Source organism: Halichoerus grypus, chromosome 9 (genome assembly GCF_964656455.1).
Source record: "Halichoerus grypus chromosome 9, mHalGry1.hap1.1, whole genome shotgun sequence".
In the NCBI taxonomy this organism is placed as follows: domain Eukaryota; kingdom Metazoa; phylum Chordata; class Mammalia; order Carnivora; family Phocidae; genus Halichoerus; species Halichoerus grypus.
The window spans coordinates 92889566-92912084 of NC_135720.1; the positions used below are offsets into that span (position 1 = coordinate 92889566).

General features: G+C 37.0%; 1 protein-coding gene across 2 annotated transcripts in view; it reads right to left on the reverse strand.

Annotated features, from left to right (window-relative positions):
• Positions 1 to 22519, reverse strand: part of LOC118524408 (DNA primase large subunit) — a 324736-nt gene that overhangs the window by 240053 nt on the left and 62164 nt on the right. For both annotated transcript variants that reach the window (XM_078055186.1, XM_078055187.1), the window contains exons 6-7: positions 19361 to 19462; positions 16376 to 16513 (exon numbers count right to left, since the gene is read on the reverse strand). In XM_078055186.1, the coding sequence (XP_077911312.1) occupies positions 16376 to 16513; positions 19361 to 19462 (240 nt within the window). The remainder of the gene's footprint in view (positions 1 to 16375; positions 16514 to 19360; positions 19463 to 22519) is intronic.

The following is a 22519-nucleotide window of genomic DNA, read 5'->3' on the forward strand; positions in this document are numbered from 1 at the left end:
GGTAAGGGCTACCTTGTCACCTGCCAGGCACCCAAACCCAAGAGAGTGAATGAAAACAATAATCTTGTATTTGCTATGACATCCTCCACTCTCTGCAGATCTTTTCTTTACAATGGTGAGCAAAGAGGGTGTTTTTCTGCCTGCCCTTGCTACCTTCTATAGCCATACTTGGTGACTTGGGACATGAGAGCAGAATCAGCGCCAAATCATTCCCAAGAGTAACCAGATAATGTGACTTACCCTCACTCCATCACTCAAGAGACAAATAAATCTGGATTTAGTCATTCAAACAATAAAATTAAGGCCTACATGTTCATTTCAAAAACACCTACTAAAAACAGGAAAAAAGACTGGCTAGCAATTTATTATTGAGCCCCTGATACACACAAGGCACAAAGGGATTCAACACATTCTTAATTTTAGTTTCTCTCAATTCAGTTTCTCTCAAAAATAAATTCCAAGTTCCTTTTCCACCAAAGCCTCTCCTTTCTTCACAACTTGAAGATCACTAGCCCATTTACCCAAACATAAAGGTATGTTCCAGTTAGTCATCAGTAATACTATTATCTCCTAGTACTATCCCATCCCCACTGTGGAATACAGCTCATGCCTACCAGGTACACATTTATAAAGTCCTCTTCCCTAAGAGAGTAGAGCTTAAAGTTCTCATCCTAAGAGAAAAAAAATAAATTGTAACCATATATAGTGACTAGACTTACAGTGGTGATCATTTTGCCATCATGCAGTATTATTTAGTTCCATCTCACCGAAATTCAGCAAAGCTGATCAACCTTGAGGCAAACATGTAGGCTGGCTAAATCAATCCCCTATTTCTTTGCCTATCTCTCTCAAAAGTGGCTTAAGAAATAAAATATTTGCCCTCCCAAACAAAGAAGGCCATGAGACACAGTTCTGGCCAAAGAGAAATAAACAGAATTTGCTAGGGAAGAATAGTAAGGGATAGCAATTCTGAGAAAACATTTGCTCCTCTTGCTCCCCTGAAGAAGAGGAGCAGAAGGAGATGACCTTCCTAACAAAGACAAGAAAGCCAAAGCTAAGCAGCCATGTGTCCTTGCAACTGAGAGACAATAATGGTGAGGAAAAGCAGAAGAGTTAAGAAACACACCCTGACTTGTTAAGCCACTGCAGCGTGGTGCGCAAACACCTATCTCAAGGTGAGTGAGAAAAATAACTCCAACTTTAGTAGTTTAAGATACTGCACTGGCTTAAGATATTTCTAACTGGTAAATTCCCAATTCTACCATTACTCTGTAGTAAGGTGCTGAATGAGACATTTATGCTCAGGATCAACACTGATCCAAAAAGAAAAGGAAAAAAGAGTCGTACTCATGCCACCTCCCACAAAGAGAAAGAACCATTAAAGATCATGAGCAGATTCACAAGGACTGGCCTGAAATTCTGGCTCAGCAGCTAACTAGCACTGGGATCTTTGATAAGTTAGTCAATCTTTTAAAGCCTCAGTTTCCTCATCTGCAAAAACCATGCTAATACCCATCTCATAATATTACTAACAGGATTAAATCGGCAATGCATATAACAAATGTAAGGGCGTCTGGCGTACAGTAAGTGCTTTATAAAAATTAGAATCCTGCCTCCAACACCACTACCACAATCACCGTAGCCCAGGAGGCCAGTTCTCCAGCTAAACTAAGTCAAGTTCAGAGGCTCTTGACCTAAGAGGAATGATTCAGCACCACATGAAACTGAAGAGGAAAACACAGTTTCAAAGCACGTGTGTGCACACGCCCATGCACGCGCGCATGTACACTGCCTTAAGCTTAACTACAGTGTGCAATTGGTAAGTATTTGCTGAGGAATATGTTCCTTAGTCAAAGTGTTAAGAAATGAGAGTAGAAATACATAAAACATTGAAGCTATCAAGATGAAGAAGTAATTTCTATGACTTTCAATGCACAATTTTTTTCAGCCATCCTCAAGAAGGAGAGATGATTTCCTTCTTAATATTTTAAACAAAACTCAAAAGTAGTCTGAAGGATTAATGAAAATGTACTTACAAAGCTTTAAGCTACTTGGAAGAAAAGACTATAAATGCAAATTGTTACTCTCTTTCTTTGGGATTACAGCTGCCCTGTCAAAATCCAAAGCTGTATTAGTTTGTTTTTTCCTTAAAGATTGAATATTATTTCATCTTCTTTCCATTATTTTAGCCTTTAATAGTCAATGTGATAACTGTGAATTTTTTTATGGAACAGTTATAGAAGATAACATTCTGGTTAGCAATCTTGCTTGCTCTTCTTCTGTTTTCAAATTTATGAGAAAGAAATCAGTTTTCTCTATCTTCTTCCAGTTTCTGTTCTCTATTTTCTAGATCATTACCTCATTCATACCTCAATTTAGTAAGCTCACTGACATTGTTCACCTAACTGTTTTGCAACTCAACAAATACAATCTTGTATATGGACAAAATCATAGTTTCACAAATAACAGCCATAATTTTTTTAAACCAGAGCTTCAATGCTTTCCATATTACTAAAGTTTCTTAATTCTGTGATAGGTTTCTAGTTAAAAATGTAGGTACGAAAACACAAACTCAGCTAATACCATGTTTTAAAATGTACCCTAAAAGTATAAAATGATAAAAAATAAAAGGATTTTATACAAACAGCAAGAGGCTCATAAAACATTTACTCCTACTCTCAATGCCTCCTTAAAAATTTAGGGGAAACCTGTCCATTTAGTTACTCTCAATTCTATCATCCTTGATTATTTCTAATATCAACTAGTCTAGGACAATTTTCATTTGCTTTTTTTATTTTTGTTTTGAACTTACACATTACTCCCCTAAACATTCTAGATAACATTTCCTGCGCCACCCCAATGTTAGTATATACCCTGCCTGCTTGAGTTCACAGGGTTCTGCGTCACTTGGGTAAAGATGTAAAGCCTTAATAAGATTTTTATTTCTGAGGCACAAGATTCACAATGCATGTATATCAGAAGATGGATTCTGCACTCCCTGACAAGTTCCTCAAATATATGTGTGCAATTAAACAGACAAGCAGTGAAATTTGAAGGCACAGAATTAGAAACTGGTATATGGACAGTACTCACCTGCCTGAAATGGAGTGGGCAGGAGAAATGTCGGGGCTTGTTATCAGCCACGGGTACGGATAAGGAAGAAACAAAGAGGGAACTCAAAGATGAAAACAAGTAACAGTGGTCTTATTCACCATCCCCTACCCCCACTCCCCAAAAAAGACAAGATCAGGGCTCTGCAAAACCCAGATCAAAGCTGACGTCTTCTTTGAAGCTCTCTCTGGGATCTCCACACTAAATTCATCAGTCTCTTTTCTATGCTACCTCTGTACTTGTGCTTTTACTGACCACAGTGTGAGAGAACCATTTACATCCATCTCCCACTGCTGCTCCCTTCTCACATATTCTGAGCACCCTGAAAGTTTGATCACACCTGTCACCAGTGTTTGTGCCTGGGCAAGAGTGAATACTCAAGAAAACTTAACTGAACTAAATCCAAATAAAAATCTTTTTCTAAACATTATATAACTATGACAAAATTAAATGACAGCTGGTTATAAAAGAAAGCCAACCTGATTATAAACAAATAATTCCTTTTAATATTTCTTTTCTCTGGCACATATATTAAGTGTTACAGGTAAAAGAGCAGACCTGGGCAATTTAATACAGGACGTGGCCAATCCTATTTCCATGAAACAAAGTTGGTTTAATTTTATTTTTTTAAAGATTTTCTTTATTTGACAGAGAGAGCGAGCACAAGCAGAGGGAGCAGCAGGCAGAGGGAGAGGGAGAAGCAGGCTCCCTGCTGAGCAGAAAGCCGAACTCAGGCTGGATCCCAGGACCCTGGGATCATGACCTGAGCCAAAGGCAAACGCTTAACCCAACTGAGCCACCCAGGCACCCCAAAGTTAGCTTAATTAATACAATATTTTTCTTTGGTTTAAATCCTCTGTGTCCTGTGTGTGTGTGTGTGTGTGTGTCTAAATACCTCCCACTCTCATTATTTCTTTCATTAATGATGAATCAGAAACCTTTAAGAAAACTAAAATTCAAAAATGTCTAATCATTACTTTTCAATGTCCAGTCACTGTTACAAATTATACTCTCAACATCTAATCAATCCTCAAATATTTTTCATATTCCTAGCTCCCCTGTGCAACATTTTTAAATTGAAAAACTAAACTAATATAACATTGTACATTAACTAACTGGAATTAAAATAAAAGCTTAAATAAAAAATAAAAATACTTTATAATAAAAAAAATTGGAAAACTAACAGGTGATGCATCTTTCTTTGTAGTGACTGAATAAATTTTTGCTCTAAGAGAGCAGAAATGTCAAAGATTTGAATTTACAAGTACCCCCCCAAAAAAACTATTTCAGTATTCGGCTGTTTCCTAGCAACAGAATCTGCTGATATTTTCTCATCACAAGTAACAGGAATAAAAATCTGTATTTCGGTGCACTCAGGTATCAATAAAAGCAATGCAGCTCAGTGAAAAAAAAATAAGTAAATAAACCATAAATGACATATAAAGTACTAAGCATTTTCTAGCCAATCTTGGCTACAGCCTTAAAATGCTCAACTATAATTCTTAAATACGATAAATGATCTGAGGAACAGAAGTGTTTATAATAAAGAGGGATCTTTTCTGAGATTGGGGGTGGGTAGGATGCACAGGGGACACAAGGTGACCACAAAAACAGTAACCTAGGAATCATTCTAGAGAGTTAGTCCAACCATGAAGAAGGAAGCTGCTTTTTTCAAGGTAGCTAGAGTTTAAGCCTGGGTTATGTGGCACCATGAGAGTTTCTAAACAAAATATAAAATTCACATCCTACATACTCTAGAGGAAAACTGTCAAAAGCGTAACACTTTAACTACTACAGCTAACTGCAGTAGTTCTTCGGAAATATTCTGAGGTCAGACACAGTTGCACTTCACACATTATCAAGATTTCACTCTTTTATAAACAGTACACTCAAGTGCAATCTCGTTTAACTTCAGTTTTCTCAACAAACCTGGAGAAAATACAAACACACAGTTCTCACAAGGTACTTCATCAGATCCTGAGCACGTGCTCTGCACAAGGCGCTGTGCTAGGCATCAGAGATAATTAAGTTGGATATAGCACAAGCCCCACCATGGAGAAGTTGAACATGGCTCAATCTTTACACTAGTGAACCCAACATTTAAAACATGTAGGGGCGCCTGGGTGGCTCAGTTGGTTAAGCATCTGCAGAGTAAATTCTGGTAAACCATTCATACTTTCTGGGGCTACACTTTCATGGGCAAAATGAAGAGACGTTACTGGTATTTACTGAGAGCCTCTCCTAATAAGAAAGCATTGTACTAAAACACTACCATATAGAATAGGACAAGCAAGCATGTCCATTGATATCTATAAACCTAGAGTTTGCATTCTAGCTGCCAAGAATAAGGGCAAGAAAACATACAAGTGATTACCACACAACTCTAAAATCCTTTCCTGCTCTAAAAATTCTATGTACATGTACCGCTAACATTTGCTGGCAACTAAAAAGCAAAGAAAACTTGAAATAAGTAATTCAAAATGCAAAGGTATACTAAGCATTATAGGAGAAAAATAAAAGGTAAAATCAAAACCCCTTAAAATATTATTCTTCACAGGAACTATCCCCTTCAAATGAATACCTAAAAAATTATTAGCACTTTGAAACTTTTAAAGCACTTTCATGTACATCACTGATTTTTCTCAATGAATAAACCTTTCTATTAAAAGCCTAGAATATTTCACTAAAACAAGAAAATAACTGTTACTGAATCCTATTCTGTGAATGGTGCCAAAAGCCTCATTTTCTAAAGTAAAATACATATGGAGAAAGATCCCAAGACTGACTTGTTCATTTGTGGTATCCAACTCATTGTGCCTGACTGATCCCCATACCCAACCCTGAAATAGTTTGATATTTGGCCCTCTTCTCTCTTTATTCTTTACTCCTTAGAAATTGCATCCACTAGTTCAGGTTCAAATTTCACAACCATGTGGGTAACTCCCAAATCTATGTCTTAATCTTCAAGCATTTTTCTAAATTTCAACCCAGATTTCCCAGAATGTCCTATTAATCCAAGAAATTGAATACACCCAATACCAAAATCATTTTCTATCCCAAATAGCTGTCTCACATCCCTATTGCTAAAACACATCTCCAATGGTAACACCAGCAGTTTTATCAAAATGGTTTCCAAAATAGATATATGTAAGATGACCTACTGAGATGGGGAAAGAAATTATTAAGTATCTATTCTCTATTTTCTTCTAATCTCTTTTAAAACCATTTTCTAATGTCTACATCTGTACATTGAAGATGTGTGATATTTTAACTATGGGAGCACAATCAAAAAGTCTGGAAACCACTAGCATACAGACTAAAACTTAAACTCATTAGCTTGGTGATACCCACGGTTACAATTCGATCTTCTACTATTCTTCACAGACATTAAATCCAAGCAAACCACTAACCAGTCTCCAAACACAGTCTAGGCATTCCAGCACCCCAATCATTTAGCTCTACTACTCTCTGCAAACTGTTCATCTCCCTATATAGCAAATCACTTAAGGCCAACATCAACTCCACCTTTTCTCAAAATTCCCTGAGTTGAGATGACACAGCTCTCAGGACAATTCCCATTCTCAACCTAGTCACTGAGTCTTTCCTGTACATTTTAATTTTAGCTCCCCCTACTAGGCAGGAGGGATCTTGAGGGTCAAAGTCCTGTCTCATAAATGTGCCATCTCCCATACTATCCTTGGCACTACATAGTAAACCTAACATATGTTAAAGAAACGCTTGTTGAATGGACACAATTGTAAACTGGACATTATACAAGGTTTAATAAACCAATATCTCACAAACCGAGCAACGATCAAGATCAGGTTAGCATCCTCAGTCAACTAGTGTGTCTCAAAATAGAAGGAGGATGTTTATTTTTTCCCAGAAAATGATTCTTTCCATTAGTTTCATGGCTTTCAACTATAATGTTTTGTTTCCCACAGATCAGTACCATGAGAGAACAAATGGGCTGGTGTCAGATACTAAATAAAGGTGTAGGTGAAGCATTAGCTGCAGCACTGATTGATTCATTGCAAACACCTTAAAAGGACATTTAAAAACCAGGAAGTAATATTAGAAAAGACACAGTAATCAATCTAAAACCCAAAAAATCAACCAGTTAGATACAAGACAAAAATTCTTATATGATTACAAATTAAGTAACCATTCAAGAAAATTAATTATATTTAACCACAATTTAAGAAACTAAACTGAACACAGCTTTTTAAAAGAGGATAAAAGATTTAAGAGGATTATAAGCTCTTTATAAATAAAAATTACTTGATCAAGTGCTTATAAGAACATTTTTCCAAAGCAACAAATACATGGTGAGCCACAAATTTAACTAGTATTCTAAAAATGTGAAAAGGAAATCCTTTTCAAAAAAAGAAAATCTTTACTTTTCTCTGTGATTGCAAGAAAAAGCTGCTTATTTGCCTGCCATTATTTCCTTGGGAACTTATCAAAGTCCTTCTTTCTATATCTAAATTAGAAGTGTCTAAATAATACTTTCTGAAAGTCTGTGTTTTTAATTTGTACCAGCACTTTCTAATGTGAATCTCACAAAGAGAAAGTGAAATTAGTCACACTATACCAGAAAAAAGAGAATTTACTTTAAGGAAATTCAGCTACAATTTAAGAAGCTGTCCCATTATAACAAACAAAGTATATTCCACTGCTTCATGACACAGAGTGAAAGTATATGGCAACTCGTGCTCAGTTGTAGGCCCTCCTTGGTTCTCCACTGATGAGCCACTCTCTCCTGTGTGATCTCTTAGAATCTCATGGCCTCACCTTCTCCTCCCCAGAAATCCAGACTTCTAAATCCAACTTCACAGTTGCCATCTCCAATTGGATGACTAATAAGCACCTCCCACTTGACCTGGTCAAAACAGAACTATTGGTTTTATTTTATGTACTTCTCCCACGGGCCTCCCCATCTTGGTAAAAGGCATCACCCTCTAATCAGTTATTTAGGCCAAAAGTCTAGCCAGTGTAACACAGTGGTCCGGTATAGAGACTCCAAGGCCCGATCACACGGATTCAAATCCTGCCTCTGCTCCTCACTACCTGTGCAGAGATTTAGTCATAAGCCTCCAAATAATGGCAGCACCACCTGATACGGTTACCATGAAGATTATCTATGTTAACTCATATAAAGCATTTAGAAATGCACCTGGCAAATATTAAATTCAGTTCCAGCTATCACTATTAATGATCACCTTGATTCCTCTTTTTCTCTCACACCCAGTCATGTCAGCCATACTTCAAAAACATAAAATGCATTGAAAAACATTAAAATCCACTGACTTCTCCCAGTTGTTATCACTGCAACTACCCATTTCAAGCCACCATCTAGACAACGTGATAAACTTCCCAACTAGTCTTCACGCGTCCATTCTCTCTTACCCTTCAAAGTGCTTTTCAAGCAGCAGCCACAGTAATTTAGTTAAAACATAAATCAGATCATATCACTCCCTCATTCAAAACCATCCCATGGTTTTCTACTACATTAGGTTAAAAATCAAACTCTCCACGCTGGTTTATCCAAAGTCCTGTATCTGGTCATCGCAGGCCCATCTTGTGCTACCCTCTGCTGGCTCACTACACTCCAGCCACACTGGCCTTTTTCATTCTGCAAAAATGCCATGATTCTCTCCTGCCTGAAACACACTTTCCTCTGTATTTGTTCATCTGGCTCCTTCATGTTAGATATAATATTGTTATTATTTATTTCTTTGGTAATTGTCTACCTCCACTATAATAAAAGTTTTATTAAAAAAAAAAAAAAAACTCATCTATCTTGTTAAGTACTGTGTCCCTAGTACCCAAAACAATATGTGGGTGAACAAAAAGTTATTAAAAAAAATAATAATAAACCATTAACTGAAAGAACTGGCCAAAGCTTCTAAAACTGTTATATGAGGCAAAGAAATGTATCTTTCCCTCATTCTTTTCCCTAACTGGTTATCAATCTATTGCAACTCAGCTCCTAATTCAACCTTTTTGCCTGTTCTGTAACTGGATCCTAATATAAATTTTAGTATTTCCTCAGTTTTTAAAAATCTAAATCCCGAATAATCTAATTCCTTATAAAGATCCAGTTCTCATCAAAAGACTCTAAAAATTACAACTAGAAAACCTGAAATACAGTTAAAGCTCCAGCAATTACTAGCCAACATAACCCTGGACCAATGACTTGGCCTCTTGGAGCTACATTTTCCTCGTTGTGTAATGCAGATGGTAGTCCCTGTCTATCTCAAGAGGTCTGTGGTGAGGGTCCAGTGAGGTAGTGAATAGTAAACTGTATACAAGTGGAAGCTACTGTTATCTATCAGCTCAATAAAACTTTACTAGGCACTTGCTAGATGCTAAATAACAAATAACAATTTTAATTAAGACAACATCCCCTTTCAAAGAGCTTACATTTAGTTGAGAGAAAAAACACATAATGAGAATAATTTCATCATAGTTTGGTATTTTCTTCAAAAGAAAAAAAGTCATGAAAGAACCTGCTCCAGACTGAAGGAGACTAAAAAAACATATCTAAATAACACATGTGATATAAGATTGAATCCTTCTGAAATAAAAGACATGATTGAGACAACCGTGAAACTTGAATGGGGTCTGAGGATTAGATGGCACTCATGTATTGATGCTAATTTGCTCATTTTCAAAGTTGAACTATGGTTATATAGGAGAACATCTTTGTTTATAAAATTTACAACCTAAAGTACTGGGGGTAATGAGACATCAGGTTGGAAACTTATTCTCAAAAGGCTGTGGCAAAAAGCTATTGTTTTACTTGCAACTTTTTTGTAAGTATGTATTTCAAAATTGTAAAACATTATTATTTGTTTTAAAGTTACTTTGTTTTTGTTTTAAGTAGATGGAGCCCAATTCAGGACTTGAACTCACAACCCTGAGATCAAGACCTAATCTGAGATCAAGAGTCAGATGCTTAACCGACTAAGCCACCCAGGTGCCCCTTTAAAGTTACTCTGGAGAGAGGGAAGAATGAGCAGGAGGGAAAAAAGAGAAAAGAATTCAAAGTTCATATGCTATATTTTTTACCAACAGTACAAAACTTAAATGCAACTTGATGAAAAAATGAAAGCGTTACTAACTTAGGAACTTAAAGAGTGTGTCTCTAATCTCAGTATATTTAGAGCTTCCATCTTCTGCACAAAACAAAAAAAAATTATAAAGTTTGCCAAAAACTGCACATATCCTTCTTTACACATTAAATTATGAGAAAGATAAACTGAATAGCAAATATGCATGTGCTCATTTTTTTTTTTTTTAAAGATTTTATTTATTTATTTGACAGAGAGAGAGAGACAGCTAGAGAGGGAACACAAGCAGGGGGAGTGGGAGAGGGAGATGACCTGAGCCGAAGGCAGACGCTGAACGACTGAGCCACCCAGGCGCCCCTGCATGTGCTCATTTTTATTGGCAAGGAAAACTTTCTTTCAGAAGCACCCAAACGACTTCTTACATTTTTCAGCCACAATTACTATATCATGTGCACAGATTAACAATTTGAAAAAGAGACGAAAAAATACCAAAATCAGCACGGGGTGGTACCAATACTCCCGACGCTTTCTGAAATGTATCATGATATTTTTGGTTTTCGTGGGACCTGGAAGGGCCACTATTAGCATTTAGTAAATGAGAGATGAGGGATGCCCAATGTCCTGAAAAGTATACAGCTGATTCACACAAAGAAGTGCTATCCAAAATGTCAGCAGAGAAAATGGGTGAACAAAACCAGTAATAATAAAACAAGGGGAATGGCCAACCAGTAGGCAAACATCAGTGTCTGCCACAGTGGTGAAAGACACTTTACAGTAGTGAAAGACACTATCTTCACCTGTAAATAGATTATGGTCCAAGATAAGTCACAAACAACTAAAGAAGCTATTTAAAAACATTAACTTTAGGATGCCTGGTTGGCTCAGTTGGTTAAGCGTCTGCCTCCGGCTCAGGTCATGATCCCAGGGTCCTGGGATGGAGCCCTGCATCGGGCTCCCTGCTCAGCAAGGAACCCGCTTCTCCCTCTGCCTGCCACTCCCCCTGCTAGTGTGCGCACACTCTCTCTCACCCTCTAATAAATAAAATCTTTAAAATTTTTTAAAAATTAAAACATAAAAACATTAACTTTACTGAGGATTTTTTTTTTAAGTGAAAAATACAGAATTAGGGAAGGAGGAAGAATACTAACAGTAAACACCTATTATACTAGGTGTTTTCATAAACTGCCTTATTAATAAAACCAGTTAATAATTTAGTCTTCCCAAATGCTGAAATAGTTGAATTATACATGTTTAGGTAACCCTGGACAGCCAGTAATAAAAATTATTTAATTGAGAAAATATTATAATCTTTAACTCAAAAGAAAAGGTTGGCCTATGCTTCTACTGTAATCAGTATAGCCTAAAAAGAGCCACATGACAACTTTAAAGTTCTCTTCTGCATCAAGTACCACAAAGTTAAAAAAAACTAGACTCATTTTAAAAGGCAGCAGTACTGCAAAGTGTATTTTTTATTCAAGTATAGTTAACATACATATTAGTTTCAGGTGTGCAATGTAATGATTCAACAATTCTATACTTTACTCAGCGCTCATCTTGACAAGTGTACTCTTATTCCCCATCCCCCACCGACCTCCCCTCTAGTAACCATCAATTTGTTCTCTGTATTTAAGAGTATGGTTTTTGTTTTTTATTTCTTAAATTCCACGAGTGAAATCATATGACATTTGTCTTTCTCTGACGTATTTCACTTAGCATTATACCCTCTAGATCCATCTATGTTGTTGCAAATGGCAAGATTTCATTCTTTATAGCTAAGTAATATTCCTGTGTGTGTGTGCACGCATGCACACACACACATCTTCTTATCCATTCATCTGTTGATAGACACTTGGATTATTTCCATATTTTGGCTAATATAAATAATGCTGCTATTAACATACGGGTGCATATATCTTTTTGAATTAGCGCTTTCATATTCTTTGTGTAAATACCCAGTCGTGGAATCGCTGGGTCATACGGTAGTTCTATTTTTAGTTTTTTGAGTAACCTCCATACTGTTTTCCATAGTGACTGCACCACCTTGAATTCCCACGAACAGGGCACAAGGGTTCCTTTTTCTCCACATCCTCATCAACGCTTTTTTCTTGTCTTTTTGATTTTTGCCATTCTGACATGTGTGAGGTGAGATCTCATTGTCATTTTGATTTGCAATTCCCTGATGATGAATGATGTTGGGCAACTTTTCCTGTGTCTTTTGGCCATCTGTATGTCTTCTCTGGTAAAATGTCTATTCAGATCCTTTGTCCATTTTTTATCAGATTGTTTATTTTGTGTTGAGTTGTAGTAAGTTCTTAATACCTTTGGACATTAACTCCTTATGAGATACATCATTTGCAAATATTTTTTCTCATTCAGTAGGCTTTTAGTTTTGTTGATGTTTCCCTTACTGTGGAAAAGCTTTTTATTTTGACGTAGTCCCAACAATTTAATTTTGCTTTTGTTTCCCTTGCCAAAGGAAACATATCTAGCAAAATGTTCCTATAGCTGATGTCCAAGAGACTAATAATGTCTATGTTTTCTTCCAGGGTTTTTATGGCTTCAGGTCTCACATTTAGGTCCTTAATCCATTTTGAGTTATTATGGTGTAAGAAAGTGGTCCAGTTTCATTCTTTTGCATGTAGCTGTCCAGTTTTCCCAACACCATTTGTTGAGAGACTTTTTCCCATTGTATATTCTTATCTCCTTTATCGTAGGTTAATTGATCATCAAAGCATGAGTTTATTTCTGGACTCTATTCTGTTCCATTGATCTGTTTTACATTTCTATGCCAGGACCATACCTGTTTTGATTACTATAGTTTTACAGTCTTCCTTGAAATCTGAGATTGTGATACCACCAGTTTTGTTCTTTTTCAAGAATGCTTTGTCTATCTGGGCTCTTTTGTGGTTCCATACAAAATTTAGGATTATTTGTTCCAGTTTCGGTGAAAAATGCTGTCAGTATTTTGATAGGGATTGCATTATATCTATAGATTGCTTTGGGCAATATGGACATTTTAACAATATTGGTTCTCCCAATCCATGAACATGGAATATCTTTCCCTTTGTTAGTGTCATCTTCAATTTCTTTCATCATTGTTTTACAGTTTTCAGAGTACAGGTCTTTCACTTCCTTGGTTAAGTTTATTCCTAAGCATTCTATTTGATTTGCATGTTTCTTCAAATACCTTTTTTGGTACCTGATTCAGAACTTCAAGATTATGTGATGTGGCTCTTTTAAGATATACCGATTATAGCCAGAAGTATGGGCCAACCTTTCCTTTGCAGTTAAAAAGGGTAATATTTTCTGGTATAAGTAATTTTTATTACTGACTAGGGTTACTGAAATATGTATAATTCAGCTATATCAGCATTTTGGTATAATTATAAACAGAACTGTTTTCTTAATTTCTCTTTCTGCTACTTCATTGTTAGTGCATAGAAATGCAAGATTTTGGGGCGCCTGGGTGGCTCAGCCAGATAAGCATCTGCCTTCAGCTCAGGTCATGATCCCAGCGTCCTAGGATCAAGCCCTGCATCAGGCTCCTTGCTCAGTGGGGAGTCTGCTTCTTCCTCCCTCCCTCCCCCCACTCATGCTTGCTCTCTCTCTCTCCCTCTCTGAAGTAAATAATTTTTTTTAAAAAAGAAATGCAAGATTTCTATATATTAATTGTGTAACCTGTGACCTTACTGAATTCATTTGTCAGTTCTAGTAGTTTTTAGTGGTCTTTCAGATTTTCTATATACAGTATCATGTCATCTGCAGATAGTGAAAGTGACCTCTTCCTTATCAATTTGGATCTCTTTTATCTCTTTTCTCTTGTAGGACTATGCGGCTAGGACTTCCAGTAAACAAAGTCAGGAGAGTGGACATCCTTGTCTCATTCCTGATCTTAGGGAAAAACCTCTCAGTTTTTCACCATGAAGTATGATGTAACTGTGGGTTTTTCATATATGGCCTTTATTATGTTGAGGTACGTTCCCTCTAAACCTATTTTGTTGAGAGTTTTTATCATGAATGAACATTGTTCTTTGTCAAATGCTTTTTCTACATCTATTGAAACGATCATAAGGCTTTTACCTTCTTGTTGATGAGATTTATCATACTGATCAATTTGTGGATATTGAACGACCCTTGCATGCCTGGAAGAAATCCCACTTGATCATGGTGAATGATTTTTTTAATGGATTGTTGGATTTAGTTTGCTAATATTTTGTTGAAGATTTTTGCATCTGTGTTCATCAGATACTGGCCTATAATTCTTTTTTGTAGTATCTTTTGGTATCAGGGTAATGCTGACCTCAGAGAATGAATTTGGAAGCTTTCCCTCCCCCTCTATTTTTTGGAATAGTTTGAGAAGAATATGTATTAACTCTTCTTTAAATATTTGGTAGAATTTGCCTTGAAGCCATCAGCTCCTGGACTTTTGTTTGTTGGAAGTTTTTTGATTACCAATTCAATTTCATTGCTAGTAATCAGTCTGCTCAAATTTTCTTTTTCCTCCTGATTCAGTTTTGTAAGGTTAAATATTTCTAGGAATTTATCCATTTCTTCTTGGTTGTCCAATTTGCTGACATATAATTTTTCATAATATTCTTTTATAATCCTTTATATTTTGTGGTATCAGCTATTATTTCTCCTCTTTCATTTCCAATTTTGAGTCCTCTCTTTTTTTTTTTTTTTTTTGGATGAGTCTGGCTAAAGGTTTATCAATTTTGTTGATCTTTCCAAAGAACCAACTCCTGATTTCATTGATCTAGTCTATTGTTTCTTTAGTCTCTATTTCATTTATTTCTACTCTAACCTTTATTATGTCCTTCTTTTTATTGGCTTTGAGCTTTGTTTGTTCTTCTTTTTCCAGCTCCTTTAGGTGTAAGCTTAGGTCATTTATTTGTGATTTTCCTTGCTTCTTAAGGTAGGCCTATATTGCTATTATCCTCCCTCTTAGAACTGCTTTTGCTGCCATCTCCAAAATCTTAGCATTGTATTTTCATTTGTTTCCATATATCTTTTGATTTCCTCTTTGATTTCTTGGTTGGCTCATTCATTATTTAGCAGCATGTTATTTAAACCCCATGTATTTGTGTTCTTCCCAAAGTTTTCTTGTGACTAATTTCTAGTTTCATACTGTTGTGGTCACCAAAAATGCATGATATGATTTCAATCTTTTGGAATTTGTTGAAACCTGTTTTGTGGCCTAACATGTGACCTATTCTGAAGAATGTCCCATGTGCACTTGAAAAGACTGTGTATTCTGCTGTTTAGGGATGGAATGTTCTGAATATACCTGTTAGATCCATCTGGTTCAATGTGTCAATCAAAGCCACTGTTTCCTTGTTGATTTTCTGTCTGGATGACCAACTCATTGATGTTAAGTGGGGTGTTCAAATCCCCTACCAAAACATGTATATTTAAGATGTCACTAAAGTGTAACACTTCCAACAAATCCACTGAAAAGCACTGATCATGTTTCTGTTTTTGTTTTTTAAAAGATTTTATTTATTTGACAGAGAGAGAGAGAGAGAGCGCACACACAAGCATGGGGAGTGGCAGGAAGAGGGAGAAGTAGGCTCCCCGTTGAGCAAGGAGCCCAATGTGGGACTCAATCCCAGGACCCTGGGATCGTGACCTGAGCTGAAGGCAGATACTTAACCAACTGAGCCACCCAGGCATCCCTGTTCATGTTATTTATTCAAACAGCCACCACCACTTTCACTTAGCAGTAGGTTGTTTATTACAGCACTAGCGTATCACCATTTTTACTACTTAATATAAAGGCTTTCTTCTATATCGCCCTCTACTGATACAAAATACCAATTTAGAACAGAAATCTAGGGGTCATATACAACACAGGCAACAATAATTGTGAAGAGATTTATATGAAATCCACCTCCAAGGAAAAAAGGCACAACCTTGAAGACATGACCCACAGAAGCCTCTCACAAAATTAATCAGCTCACTATTAGTATTACTATAAGAAAGATAAATAAGAAAACTAACCATGGGCAGTAACAAATAAAAACCTAGTGGTTCCAGAATTACCAGTTCGACATCATAAGCAATTCAAATATCGTTATAAACATTAAAGTATTTCTTAAGAAGTACAGAACAAAACTACCAAGAGTATATAATTGAAAATGTGACTATGTGGAAATAAAGTAAATACAGAAATAAAGTGAAATACTCACTGCTAAAGCCTTGGACAGTTTCGCTCTGAATTCATTCAGGACAATTGCCACAATGTCTTTAAGTGGTACATAAGCAAAGCCACCTTCCAAATAGACTTTCCTTCCTCGGAACAAATCCAGAGCATCAGCAAAAGGGATCTGAATTCATAGTGAAACAGGGAAAATAAGTCAGTACCTGTCATGAAATCCTCGTAAATCTTCATACATACTAAGTCTAAACAAGAAATTAATTTGTCCCAGATCAAAACAAACAAAAAAACAATTTATAATCCTTAAAACTAAATAAAAAACATTAGGAAGAAATGACAGTCCAAAAAATGTGCTCATTTCAGAGGAGATGCTTTGAAAAATAATAATAAGCCAAGTTAGAATACACCATTTTTACTCTTAACTCACGGATTTACAAATTATAATCTTCAGGATTTTAAACTCTCAACTCAAGCCCTCTAAGCACGTTGCATTCCCCTCATATGATATATTCCACAATTTTATTCTGCATCAATTACGTGTATACAATATGTTCAGTGGTGAAAATTACTAGTAATTCTAAATTTCTTCATCTGTTCCATTCTTTCAGTAGAAAAATACATTGGAAAAGCTAATCTCAACACCAAGAAATGAAATAATAACTGTTCAGTTCCGCTACTGAAGTACTTACCAGTAAATATCATTTAAAAAACATAATACTCCACTTTCATTTTTTAAAATCCTGAGAACTATCCTAAAATTTTATGATATGAGAATATGGTATGAGTAAACTGAAAATCATCCTCACTCTCCAATACAGTTTTTCTTTTTTAAAATGTGGTAAAAATTAGGTGAAAGAAATGATCCCCAAATTGCCTAGTCACCCAAGTTTTAGAGAGGAGTTAAATCTATATGCCTGAGAAGTGCCTGGGTGGCTCAGTTGGTTAAGCGTCCAGCTCTTGGTTTGGGCTCAGGTCATGATCTCATGGGTCATGGGATCAAGCCGAGTCAGGATCCGCGTTCAGTGGGGAGTACACTTGAAGATTCTCACCCTCTGCCCCTCCCCCCCTCGTGCATGCTCTCTCTCAAATAAATCTTTTTTTAAAATAAGTAAACTTTATTTATTTTTAAAGACTTTATTTGATTATTTGACAGAGAGAGACACAGCGAGAGAGGGAACATAAGCAAGGGGAGTGGGAGAGGGAGAAGCAGGCTTCCTGCGGAGCAGACAGACCAATGTGGGGCTGGATTCCAGGACCCTGGGATCATGACTTGAGCCGAAGGCAGACGCTTAACGATTGAGCCACCCAGACACTCCTCAAATAAATAAATCTTAAAAAAAAAACCCAAATATATGCCTAAGATTCTTCTACATAACCAGTAAAACCACCCAATAAACAGATCATGTTTTTTTTAAACACACTTCTATGACTACAACACAGTCCTAAAGAAGTTCATCACTTTTTTTTTTTTAAGATTTTATTTATTTATTTGACAGAGAGACAGAGAGAGAGGGAACACAAGCAGGGGGAGTGGGAGAGGGAGAAGCAGGCTTCCCGCTGAGCAGGGAGCCCGATGCAGGGCTCGATCCCAGGATCCCGGGATCATGACCTGAGCCGAAGGCAGACGCTTAACGACTGAGCCACCCAGGCATTCCTCAAATAAATAAATCTTAAAAAAAAAAACCAAATATATGCCTAAGATTCTTCTACATAACAGTAAAACCACCCAATACACAGATCATGTTTTTTTAAACACACTTCTATGACTACAACACAGTCCTAAAGAAGTTCATCACTTAGTTGAGAAAACAAGACAGACACACATGGAAAGTCAAACAGCTCTGCAGGGTGGTATGTGTATGACACGGCACCAAACAACAGTTACACAGAACATATTAGAGGAGGAGGTTAGGGGGTTTATTTCAATGATCCAGGCAAGAGACAGGGATAGTTTGGAAACATGAGTTCTAGTTCAAACTCTGTGACTGACCAGACTTATGATTTATATATATTTAATGAATGCTTCTAAATTTAAGCAGGGAAGGGGAGAGAGATGGTATAAATGACCCTTAGGGGTTCTTTAGCTCTAATATTCCATGATTCTAGCTTATTAAGGTGGTCACAGTAGAAATAAAAATGTCCAAGCAGAAGCAAAAAATGATGTGAAGACAGAGTAATGGGAAATGTGTGGTGTGGGAAGAATAAATATTGATTCCCATATTCTTAAGTTTGGAAAGCTGACTGAATGATGACCTAAATGGTAGAAACAGGGAAGTCAAAATAGTGGAAGCAGGATTTTAAACTACTGGCACTCACCAACAATAACCAGTACATCCTTTTCAAAGACAATTGTAGTGTTGCAGCTATCAAATTTTAAAATTAATTTCAGCTCCACCCCTTCCCCTTCTGGAATTATTCAGTCCAAAAGCTGTTCAATGGGTTCAAGCAGAGCAGATATATATGCTGAGGAAAAGAGGGCAGCAGAGACAGCCCACTTTAAGATGCCAGAACCTGAGTAGGTTAAAGAAGGTCTTGCCAGGGGAGAGCAAATAGGCAGAAAGTGCCAGAGCCCAAATGGAATAAGAAATAGTCTAGGTGGGGAAAACAGTCCAAGCATGGCATCAGAGCCCAAGAGTGATGAAAAAGCTATCACGCAGAGCAGTGATCCAGAACAAGGTGGTGAAGCCCAGTGGGTGAAGAGCGTATCCCTGAAGGGGCAGCTCAGCGTGGGGTGGAGAGGCCTAAGTATTGCGAGGAGAGTATTCCTTTAAGAGAATGGCCTGCTTTGGCGGGGTCAGAGTCCAAACAAGGTTAGAAGGGTGTGTAGGCTCTGTAGGACAGACAGCCCAGCACAGAATGTTGGCACACCCTCAGTGGGGTGAAGATGAATTCTGCACAGGAGAGGTAGAAGCTGTACTGACCAGAGGCTATATGCCTGGGTTAATTAAATATGTATATAAAGCTCAATGTGATATATTTAACAAAACTTAGGATGTATTTTAAAAAGTTTACATACCTTATAAACTGACTCCAACTCCAACTCCGTCTTAGACCCACTCAAACTGGGTGATGAAGCAAGAATCTCTGGTTCTCGGACACTCTTCTCTTCATCACTTATCTAAAAGGAAATATATTTTATACTGTTTAAAAAATTAAAGTTCTTAGGGGCGCCTGGGTGGCTCAGTCCTCAAGCATCTGCCTTCGGCTCAGGTTATGGTCCCAGGTTCCTGGGATCCAGCCCCGCATCGGGCTCCCTGCTCAGCAGAGAGCCTGCTTCTCCCTCTCCCACTCCCCCTGCTTGTGTTCCCTCTCTCACTGTGTCTCTGTCAAATAAATAAATAAAATCTTAAAAAAAAAAAAGAAAGAAAGAAAGCCAAAATATCAAAGAAAATTTAAATTCAATATACTTTCAAATTTCTACTCTGCCAATTTCTGAGGGCATATACCAAAAGAACAATAAACAAAAAAAAATAAAAAGCGTTATAATAGGAAAGAAATTACAATAAAAACTCAGGTTAAACATAGATTAAAAACAGTCTATGGGAGAATAGTCTAATTGGAAGCATAATCCCAATTCAAGGGTTAAGCTAATTTATTAAAATATATATTTGCAGGGGCGCCTGGGTGGCTCAGTCGTTAGGCATCTGCCTTCAGCTCAGGTCATGATCCCAGGGTCCTGGGATCGAGCCCCACATCGGGCTCCCTGCTCAGTGGGGAGCCTGCTTCTCCCTCTCCCACTCCCCCTGCTTGTGTCCCCTCTCTCGCTGTGTCTCTCTCTGTCAAATAAATAAATAAAATTAAAATATATATATATATATATATATATATATTTGCAGTTAAAAGTGGTTTAACTATTTCTCAATTTTCTAGCCATACAAAACAACTCCAAATTTAAAACACCAGCTTTTCTAGGAACAACTGTAGATCTACTATCTCAGACTGATTAGGTCTTTAAAAATAAAAAGATTGATCTGACTAGATAAAAATTTCAAAATTCTACAGAGAAAAATAAAAGATCTGTAAATGAAGATAAAATATAAACCAAACACTGAGGGGAATATTTATATCATTTAACATCCAGGTTACTCTCAATAAACCCCCAGGTAGTAGGAGGACATTAAGTACTAGTAATCTAAAAGCAAAACACAGACGATAATCACATAAGTGACAACAATAAAAGTAAATTAAAATTCCACTCTTTTATAATTGTCAAGATAATCAGCCTTTATAGCTTTCCTGATCACTTTTACAATAATCTATGTTGGTTAGGATTGGCTAGGTTATGGTTCAGTAACAAAGAATTTAAAAATTTTAGTGGCTTAACAAAAAATGGTATTTCCTGCTTTTCTGCATGTTTGTGAGGGGTGGCAGGGAGCAGCAATGCTTCACTACCAGTGGTTCCCACCAAAGAACCAGATGGCTTAGGGAGACTCCAATCTCCCGCATGATAGGCGGAAGGAACATGAATGGCAAACTGGTTCTTCCTAAGAGTTATGCAGGTCAATTCCACTCACATTTCATTGACAAAAGCATATCACATAAGCACGCTATCTTCAAAGGAGCAGGGAAGTATAATTCTACTACTTGCCCAGAAAGAAGAGAACCCAAATTTACTGGTGAACAGTATCAATGATTACTGCAATCCATTCTTCTAGTCACCAATTTACAGTTCACTCAACTTATGCTACAAAATACATTCACTCCTATCACAAGTGAGACAATCTAAAAGTTCTATACAGTAATGGCATTAATCTCAAAGTTCAACATACATGGGTGATGCTTGGTAGTCCCTATATTAGAAGAGGATAAAGCTTCTCTTGTTAAAGACAAAATATCTATCCTCTCCACTTACACACACACACACAACACCCTCCCCATACATACTGAATAAAAAGTGCTAGAAACAGGGGCAGAATAACCGTAGTAAACATTCCTATTTAGAAAGGGGAAGATGGGAAACCTGGGCGGCTCAGTCAGTTAAGCGTCCCATCATTGATTTTGGCTCAGGTCATGATCTCAGGGTCCTGAGATTGAGCCCCACATCAGGTTCTGCGCTGAGCATGGAGCCTGCTTAAGATTCTTTCTCTTTCTCTCTCTCTCTCTCTCTCTCTCCCTCTCTCTCTCTCCCCCTCTACCGCTGCCCCCTGCCCCCTGCCCCTTCGCAAGCATACACTCTCTCTAAAAAAAGAAAAGGGGGGGGTGAAGAATGGGGAGGGGAGTAAATTAAAATAATAATGCAGTATTAGTTTATACCTATTAAAATGCAAAAATTTCAAACATTTAGAGAACACAGTGTATGCAGGGCACTTTGACAATACGTATCAAAAAGCCTTAAAGCAAGCAGACCCTAACAATTTTAATTCCAGCATTAGTCTGAAGTAAATAATGGGAGAAATACACATACAGGAACAATTTCTTTTCATCACAATGTTATTTACAATAAGGAAAAAAAAAAACCAACGTCCAAAAACAGGTATGTGGGTAAATAAATTTCAGTAGAACTTTATGTTTCAGTAAAGCAAGCTATATTATTCAGATCACCGTCTCACAAAAATTGAAGAAATAACAATGAAAAAAATTTTTAAAGCATCTTCTTTAGGGGAACCTGGGTGGCTCAGTTGGTTAAGCATCTGCCTTCAGCTCAGGTCATGTTCCCAGGGTCCTGGGATCGAGCCCCACAACGAGCTCTCTGATCAATAGAGAGCCTGCTTCTCCCTCTCCCTCTGCCCCCTCCCCCTGCTCGTGCTCGCTCTCAATCTCTTTCTCTCAAACAAATAAAATCTTTTAATAAGTAAATAAATAAAAGCATCTTCTTTAAAGCACAGATTAATATATATATAAACTCAGGCTCAAATGAAAGTGGAGTATCTAACAAGAGATCCTCCTGCTCAAATGCCATCAGTGAAATCCCAAGCCTTGAACTTGTTTTAAGGTGGTCCCTGAATCAAATATCCCAGACACTTGGCAGAAGCAAACTCAAATCCTCTATGAAGAAAAGCACATTGTGGTATGCCTCAAAGGATTCCTGCAAACTCATCTTCAAATACAATGTCAAACATACTGTATTTTATAACAAGGCTCACAATAAAACATCACTTCATAAGTAACAACGAGAATATGACTCAAAGTATATAGATAATAACTATATTAATATGTGTAGAGAAATAAAAGACAA